The 9,286-nt window shown below is 44.8% G+C and overlaps 1 protein-coding gene across 1 annotated transcript; it reads left to right on the top strand.

The window, feature by feature from the left end:
- Positions 1-2,752: 2,752 nt before the first annotated feature.
- On the top strand, positions 2,753-5,076 carry LOC115676640 (cytochrome P450 78A5). Its single transcript, XM_030599579.2, has 2 exons — positions 2,753-3,842; positions 4,371-5,076. Exons 1-2 carry the CDS (start codon positions 2,826-2,828, stop codon positions 4,977-4,979), a joined length of 1,626 nt encoding a protein of 541 aa, XP_030455439.1. The 5' UTR covers positions 2,753-2,825; the 3' UTR covers positions 4,980-5,076.
- The last annotated feature ends 4,210 nt before the right edge of the window (positions 5,077-9,286 follow it).

The following is a 9,286-nucleotide window of genomic DNA, read 5'->3' as shown; positions in this document are numbered from 1 at the left end:
TCTATTTAGTAGAAAAACTGTTGTGTTTGCTGCTTCTGCCCAAAATTCTTTTGGTAGATTCTTCTCATGCAGCAGACACCTAGTCATCTCCATAATGGTTCTATTCTTCCTCTCACTAACTCCATTTTACTGTGGAGAGTAAGGAGCAGTAAGTTGATGCTCAATTCGAGGCTCTTCACAGAAAGAGTTAAACCTCTGTGAAGTGTATTCTGTTCCATTATTAGATCTGATGACTTGAATCTTGCAGCCACTTTGGTTCTCAACCCATCTCTTAAACTTTAGAAATACCTCAGCAACTTCTGACTTTTGCTTCATGAAGTAAATCCAGCATATTCTGGTATAATCATCAATGAAAATAATGAAATACCTGCTGCCATTTAGTGAAGGAGTCACTTGTGGACCACATAGATCTGTATGAATTAGCTGCAGCTTCTCTGTAGCTCTCCAAGTGGATTCCTTAAAGGGAAGTCTTGTCTGCTTGCCCAGCAAACAAGCCTTGCACTTTGTGATCTACTCCTCCAGGCTTGGTAACCCAGTTGCCATTTCATTCCTCTGCATGAACAACAAGCCTTTGTGATGAAAGTGCCCCAACCTCTTGTGTCATCTCTCTGAATCACTGGCCTGACACTTGAATGCCACCTACTCCTTCTCGAGAGGATCCAGAGAAAAACTCTTCTGTTGCATCTTTATCTTGAACAGCTCCTGACCACTGGAGTCAAAGATCAAACACTTCTCCTCTTCAAATATCACCTTAAATCCCTTTTCAACCAACTGCCCCACACTCAGCAAATTTTGATCAATCTCAGGCACATACATCACATCAGAAACCAGCTTAGTTCCAGCACAACTCTCTATTGCTACAGTCCCTTTACCTTTCACTTCTAAGTACTCCCCATTCCCAATCCTCACACTTGACTTCAATGACTTGTCAAGGTCTATAAATAACTTTTCATCACTTGTCATGTGGTTTATGCAACCACTATCAACAAGCCAACTGTCACATGGAGTACTAGAGGAAAAACAAGAGATAACAAACAGTTGATCTACCTCTAGCTGGACTGCAGCATGTGCCTCACCTTTCTGCTGAACTCCCTTCTCTTTGCAGAACTTCTCAATGTGTCCAAGCTTATGACATTTTCTGCACCTTACATTTGGCCTCTTCCAACACCGAAAGTGTGGATGATTCTGTTTTCCACAGTGCTGACATGAAGAATACCTTCTGCAATTGTTCTTGGAGTTGCCTACACTGTTTTCTCCTGCAGCAGCTTTTGAATCACTACTGCCATTCCCTTTCTTCCCTTTCCACTTCTTGCCTTTCCCTCCTACATTCTGCTGTTCTTTGGCCTGCAAAGCTCCTTCTGTACTTCCTTCCAGCCTCATTAACCTCCTCTGCTCTTGTGCTTGCAGAGCACTTAGCAATTCTGTCAACTTGATCTGAGAAAAATCCTTGGTATTCTTCAAAGAGGCAATGGTTGCCTCAAACCTTTCGGGCAAGGAGATAAGAATCTTCTGCACTAGCCTATTATCAGAGAGGTCAGTGCCTAGAACTCTTGCCTGATTTGCAATGCTTATCAACTTATCAGAATACTCCTTAATTGTCTCAGACTCCTTCATCTGCAGTCTCTCGAATTCTGTGATCAGATTTAGCCCCTTCATGCTTCTGATCCTCTCATCTCCTTGATACTCAGCTTTGAGGAAGTCCCAGATAGCTTTGGCTGATTCACAAGCTATAATTCTATTGAAAATGGCAGGTGAGACAGCAGCATATAAACAAGACTTTGCCTTTGCTTTCCTTGTTGTCCTCTCCTTGTGATACTTGATCTGATTAATGGTTGGATTTTCAGGAAGGGGATCAACTTCATAATCTTGTTCCACAGCTTCCCAAAAATCACAACCCTCTAGATAGGCTCGCATTTTCACTGCCCAAGCTTGATAATTTTCTCCATCAAACACTGGTGGAGCCATTGCTGAAAAATCACTCGATCTTGCCTCCATCTTGCCTTCGGCTTCTATGGATGCAGACACACCTCTCAATCAATCTCACAAGTCACTCACAGCCCCTTAAGATCAAGAAGGCTCTGATACCAATGTTGTTTTTTTTAAAGAACAGAAGGAGAATTGACAGCAAAAGCTGTATTTTGCAACAAGACAGAATGTATTGGAAGAGAACTTATATTCTTATTCAGAAAACTGAAATTGCTTAAATACAAACTAAAGCTTTTCCATAAACCCACGTTGCCCACTAACTAACAGCTTGCTTGGTCCACAAAACCAGCAACAAACTAACAGAATAGTTAAAAAAAAAACATGCAGCTAAACACTCCTACAAAATAGGACTGACCAAGTAAAACAACGACTAATTAACTCCTAGAAAACAAGACATCTGCAAATTGACTTAACAGAAAATAGATAGTGCAGCCTTGAAACATCAACATGCACGAATGGAGAATGTGCATGCACTTGGGCAACATACTTAAAGTGGTTGCCTTGTATGAAGGATTTGTGTCCATATGAGAACTTGGTTGTTTAAGCCGTTGCCTTCGATGGACGATGTGTGTCCATATGATAATTTGGTTGTTCAAATATGGAAGTACACTCCCGATCTAGTTCGATTGACTAATTGGGCCACTAAGTTCAATTAGAGGGCATAAGCGATTGCGGGGGTAAATTGGTCAGATCCGCATGTCTCTTACCCTATATAAACCCCCCTCCCCCTCTCACTATTCACCACCTCTTCGTTTTCCCTCTCCTCCCTTCCCTCTCCCTCTTCCTCTCCCTCCTCTTCCACCATCTTTGCGGTCTCCTCGCTTCCCTCAAGGCCCTCCATGGCCATGTCAACCGACGAGCTCTTCACCGTCTTGGCACCTGAGGCTGGCCCTTCGCACGCTGTCCTCAGCCTTCAGCTCTCCATCTGCTTCGTCCTCTTCGCCGCCATTTTCGCATTCTGGCTGTCGCCTGGAGGCCTCGCGTGGGCTCTCTCGAAGGCCCGCCCCACCAAGAGCAACGGCACAGCAGCTGCTGTGTCCGTGCCGGGCCCATCCGGCATCCCCGTCCTTGGCCTTGTTTTTGTCTTCACCGGGTCCCTCACTCACCGGGTCCTCGACAAGCTTTCGAGGAGCTTGGGGGCCAAGCGGCTGATGGCGTTCTCCGTGGGGTTCACCCGCTTCATCATCTCGAGCGAACCCGAGACCGCCAAAGAGATGTTGAACAGCTCGGCCTTCGCCGACCGCCCCGTGAAGGAGTCTGCGTACGAGCTCCTGTTCCACCGGGCGATGGGGTTCGCCCCGTACGGCGAGTACTGGCGCAACCTGAGGAGGATCTCGGCGACCCATCTGTTCAGCCCCAGGAGGATCACCGCTTTTGGTAAGTTCCGAGCCCAGATAGGGCTTCAAATGGTGCAGGAGATCAAGGGCCTGATGGAGGAGCGCGGCGAGGTCGGGGTGAAGAAGGTGTTGCACTTCGGTTCGCTCAACAATGTGATGATGAGCGTGTTCGGGAAGTCCTATGACTTTGGTGCTCGCAATGGCGGCCATGGAAGCGACAGGGTTGAGCTCGAGTACCTGGTGAGCGAAGGGTACGACCTGCTCGGCGTGTTCAACTGGGGCGATCACTTCCCTCTTCTGCGCTCCCTGGATTTGCAGGGCGTGAGGAGGAGGTGCCGTAAGCTTTGCGAGAAGGTGAACATCTTCGTTGGTGGGATCATCGAGGATCACAGGATGAAGAGGAGGCTGAAAGGCGAGAGGAACGAGGAGGACGAGAGCTCTGGAGATTTCGTCGACGTCCTGCTCGACTTAGAGAAGGAGAACCGTCTCAGCGACTCCAACATGATTGCTGTTCTTTGGGTAAGTCCTCTTTTGTCTGCTTTCCAAGTTTTGTTTATAATAAATGGTCCGCTTTTTGCTCCATTTTTCTACAAGAAAAACCGTATGTTTCAGAATAGTGTTAGTTTTTCACGGGCTCGAGTCATATCAGATTCGTGCTTAAGTAAACATGCCATTGAAAACTTTGTGGTTGGGATATTTTGGCGTTAGATGCGTTTCCTAGGTTTTTTCTTTTCATGCGAATGCTTTGTACTGGTGAGCTTCTTTTGTTTCTTTGGGTTCATTGTAGATGGATGCTTCGAGTATATATTGATGTTGCATGTTGCATTTTCTCTGCTTTTTTGGGACGTCCCAAGATGTCGAGAATCTGAATATTTTTCCCATCACCTCCTTTTTATCTTATCTGTTGCGGCATGTTCCTTTTGCTCGCTTGTTATTTCCCGTTGGCGATCTCATATGATGGTGCAATGTAAGGACGGATTGGCGAGTTGTTCTTGTTTGATGAAAGCGAAAAGGTTAAATCTTTTTTCCCGGTCTTGTTTTGATCAGGAAATGATCTTCAGAGGCACTGACACAGTGGCCATCCTCCTGGAGTGGATTCTCGCCAGAATGGTCCTCCACCCAGACATCCAAGCGAAAGCCCAGTCTGAGATCGATGCCGCCCTTGGCTCGGCCCGGTCCGTCGAGGACTCTGACCTCCCGAAACTCCCGTACCTCCGCGCCATCGTCAAGGAAACCGTTAGGATGCACCCGCCGGGCCCACTCCTTTCCTGGGCCAGGCTTGCCATCCATGACACCCACGTCGGCGGACACTTCATCCCTGCCGGGACCACGGCCATGGTGAACATGTGGGCCATAACCCATGACGAGGCGGTTTGGGCCGACCCGGAAGTGTTCAAGCCGGAGAGGTTTATGGAGGAGGGGGTACCGATCATGGGCTCAGACCTGAGGCTCGCTCCTTTCGGTTCCGGGAGGAGGGTCTGCCCTGGCAAAGCCATGGGGCTTGCCACAGTGGAGCTCTGGCTTGCCCAGCTGCTGCAGAACTACAAATGGATCGGTTCGGATCGTGGGGTGGACTTCTCTGAGTGCCTGAAGCTGTCAATGGAGATGAAACAGTCCTTGGTCTGTAAGGCCATTCCTAGGGTTCGGGTTGCTTGAGCTGAGTTTGTTGTGAGTGATGGATTGGCAGGTGGATCTCCTCCATGATTTTGTAAACTCTCTATGGGAAGGTCAATAAAAGATTAGCTAGCTTGTTTATGTTTGGCAAAATAGAACTCTCCTTTTCTTCTTCTTTCTCTTTCTTCGTAGATATATATGTGGTTTCTGCTGGTGCTGGTGGACTGTGCAAGATATCTCCGGGTCGGTGTAAGGAAATGTGCTTGATATCTAGTGCGGTTGCTTTTTAGTGCTTGTTCTTGCCTTTTAGCCCTTGAACCTCTTGTACACAAACCTTCTATTTATACTCAGCGTTCGAGCCCCTTCAGGTGTTGTGCATGTTGCACCATTTTCACATGTTTCTCGATCACGTGGAGGCCCAGAAAGTTTGATCGAATGACTTTTGCCATCCCATAAGGTTTTGTCTGGTTCTAATCTTAGCGCATGCACAGAAGATCCGTATCCGGTTCTTGTGAAAGACACGCGTGTAAGCTTAGGCTATACGGTGGCTGATCACATTTGTTTTAGAAGCTTGGAATATGTTTATATTCTGGAAGTATCCAATATGCCATTGGAACTAATCAGTCCGCATCGCTCATCCTTCGAAAGTGATGATGTCGAAGAGGTCTTCACTAAATTGAGGGTCTGAACATACATTTACATGTAAATACGAGAGACATACGATGTAACTATCTTAAGCCCGTGTTATTCTATGCTCATAATGGTAAGCAATTAGAGAGAGAGATTGGTTTATCGGGTTCAACTAAGAGTTATGTCGCCAAAACCTAAATTTGGAGTTTAGTCTTGCACCGTTAAACACTACTCCAATGGTGAGAGCCTAATGAGTTAGAACATTTCCATAAAGATAGCTAGAATTGACATAGCAAAAGATAGAATAAAACTTTAGTAAATAGATTATGCATGTGTGTGCGTAAGCATGTATCAAGCACTAGTTAATTAGGTAAACCCGAATACATCTTGTATGCATAGACTATCATATAGAATATGTTATAATAAAACAAAGATTATGTGTTGCCTGATTTTAATCGATTTCAATGAATCTCTCATTACTGCTCATATGAGAAACTCGCCACTATTCCACTATTCTTGAACAACGTTTAGATTTAGGGTTAGGGAGTGTATGGTCATTCTCCTACTCATTCATTCGATACCAACATATATAATAATTTGAGCTCTCCTTTCTCTTTCAATGCCACTCGCTCTTCATATATTCTCCTTTTCACTTTGTGCATATTTATCTCTTGCAAAGCCTTTATTGAACGCCATTTAAAAATGATAGAACAAAAGACCTTGTTCCTAGACATTGATTTCTTAATTAAGGAGCAACTGTAACATTTAAGAAAGTCCCTTTTTTTATTTTTGAATATTTTTTTGAATTTTCCTAGCTCCCACTTATTATATCATCACTTGAATAGAGACTTTTGAATGATTGAGGAATAAGAACCTAGACACCAAATCATCAATGATATGCTCATTCATATCTTATGTCACACACCCTCTTTTCTCTTTCTTTTGGGCTTTGGCAGATGCAAATCCTTCTCAGAGAATAATTATCTGAGGGAAGCTGTGCTGTGGAAAAAAGCTTTGCTCCTTTTTGGTTACCCTAGAAAGAGAAAAGATTGATGCACGTGGGATTTGAATATTCACGCGAACCCTCCCATTTTTATCACCATGTATAGTCCGGTACCAAACTCCCAGCAGAGAAAAAGACGGCATCAATACCATAATTTTTGTGCGATGCTGCTGAAACATCTTAAACAACCATTTACATACCTCAGACTTTTGAAAAGCGCTCATTTAAGTGGCTATGGTGATTTAATTGTAGGAAAATCTGATGTGGCTCGTCGGAGTCACTTAAATGTGATGGGATTATACCCGAAATTGAATCAGAGCAATCACACAGATAATAAAAAAATTAACACACAAATTTACCCAGGTTCACCCAAGAATAGGGCTACGTCTTGTAAAGGGATTCCACTATGATATTTAGGTTTTCAACCACAGCCATTCGTTACAATAATCTCTCATACGAGTACAATATATATAGGACTTAAAATAGGCCCAAAGCCCAAATCTATCCAAATTCCTTTGATCCCACAACAAATGGGTCAGTAAACCCGATGTTATTTCGGGGGCGTTGTCCCCGAGCCCCCGCCCGCTCACCGGTGAGAGGAACCCCCGCCCGCTGTCCGGTTAGTGGGACCCACTACAAAAAAACTGGATTTTTGCCACGAAAATTTGCGACGAAAAAATTTTCGTTGCAAATTTGCGACAAATTTTCCAACGAAAAGTAAAATTCGTTGGAAATTTCCAACGAAAAATTTTTCGTCGCAAAATTCGTTGGAAATTTCCAACGAAACAATTTTCGTCGCAAAGTTCGTTGGAAATTTCCAACGAAAAAATTTTCGTCGCAAAGTTTGTTGGAAATTTCCAACGAAAAAAAATTCGTTGGAAATTTTCAACAAATTTTGCGACGAATTCAAAAAAACCCGGTATTGTTCGGCATTTTTTATATTCGTTGGAAAATTCGTTGGAAATTTCCAACGAATTTTCCAACGAATTTCCATTTTCCGGGCCATTATTTCAGTGTTTACAATTTTCGTTGGAAAATTCGTTGGAAATTTCCAACGAATTTTTTTTCGTTGGAAATTTCCAACGAATTTTCCAACGAATTACAAAAAAACCCGTTACTGTTCGGCATTTTTGATATTCGTTGGAAATTTCCAACGAATTTTCCAACGAATTTCAATTTTCCGGGCAATTACTTCAGTGTGTATAATTTTCGTTGGAAAATTCGTTGGAAATTTCCAACGAATTTCAATTTTTCGGGCAATTATTTTAGTGTGTACAATTTTCGTTGCAAAATTCGTGGGAAATTTCCCACGAATTTTGCAACGAAAACCCTACTTGTTCCTTATTTTCGCGCTCGTTATTCCCACAACTTTCAATTTCCACATTCACTCTCTCTCTCTCTCTCCTTCGCCTTCACCTTCTCCCTCCGTCTCCCCCTCCGCCTCCCCCGCCGCCCCCCCTCCTCCTCCGGCTCCGGCGCCATGGACACCAAGCCTCCGACGCCCCCGACGGCCCCGACGCCCCTGACGCCACCAAGCCTCGTCGCCGGCGAGGGCCGAGCTCGCCCGGATTTGGGCGAGCTCGAGCTCGCCGGCCATGGCGAGCTCGGCCCTCGCCATGGCCGGCGAGGCTAGGAGACGACGACGGACTTGACGGGCGGCGGCCCCGAAGCCTGCTCCCGCCCTTGCTGCTGCTGCTGCTTCTTCTTCATCTTCGGCCATGGCGAGGGCCGAGCTCGCCATGGCCGGCGAGCTCGGCCCTCGCCGGCGACGAGGCTTGCCCTCGCCGGCCATGGCGAGGGTCGAGCTCGCCATGGCCGGCGAGCTCGAGCTCGCCCAGATCTGGGCGAGCTCGGCCCTAGCCGGCGATGAGGCGGGCCCTCGCCGGCGACGAGGCTAGCCCTCGCCGGCGACGAGGCTGGCCCTCGCCGGTGGCGAGGGCTATTTTTCGATAAAAAAAAAAATTTTGACCAAAAAAAAATTCTTTTTCGATGGAAAAAAAATTTCCACGATTTTTAACTTGACCAAAAAAAATTTGTAATTTCCAACGAAAAAAATTCGTCGGAAAAAAAAATTCGTTTCCAACGAATTTAGCCACGAGTTTTCCAACGAATTTTCCAACGAAAAATAATTTATCGCAAATTTCCAAAGAAAATTGAAATTTTTCGTTGGAAAAATTTCCGACGACTTATTACCAACGAATTTTTTTTCGTTGGAAAATTCGTTGGAAATTCGTTTTCCAATGAATTTTTCCAAATTTTTCGTTGGAAATTTCGTCGGAAAAAACTTGTTTTTTTGTAGTGACCCCTGTGTCGGGGGCGCTGCCCCCGAACCCCCGCATTTCGTGCGCAGGGGTCACATGTCGTCAGATCATACTTCGGTTTCCCTAAGCTCACGTGGGCGTGCCCGGTATGAGAAACAAGAGTCCTTGAAGTATTCGCCAACTCCAACAAAATGGACATTTTTAGAAAAAGTCGTGGTGTGAAAGTGATAGCTCATGAAGTTTTTCAGCAGTTCATCATTTGTGAGAATTTTGCTGTAAATTTTTGAAGTTAGAAATTTGACGAAATGGCGACGTGAGTCAAAAGAAAATATTCTAACTTTGCCACTAATTTTCTCTGTTTTTGTTAAAATCAAAAGAAAAATCATGGAGCAAACATTCCAGTCCAAATAATTTCATTTAAAATCACAAAGATCTATTTGTTTTCCTAGAAAAAA

The sequence above is a fragment of the Syzygium oleosum genome, unplaced genomic scaffold, assembly GCF_021117445.2.
Source record: "Syzygium oleosum isolate NSW1041296 unplaced genomic scaffold, Sole_v2.1 Sole_v2.17, whole genome shotgun sequence".
Taxonomy (NCBI): Eukaryota; Viridiplantae; Streptophyta; class Magnoliopsida; order Myrtales; family Myrtaceae; genus Syzygium; species Syzygium oleosum.
This window is presented reverse-complemented; position numbering and strand designations above follow the sequence as displayed.

Excerpts from the sequence above, each read along its gene's own strand:
- LOC115676640 (XM_030599579.2), top strand. The coding sequence starts at position 2,826 with ATGGCCATGTCAACCGACGAGCTCTTCACCGTCTTGGCACCTGAGGCT. Across the intron at positions 3,843-4,370 it reads ACATGATTGCTGTTCTTTGG|GAAATGATCTTCAGAGGCAC; the intron begins GTAAGTCCTCTT and ends TGTTTTGATCAG.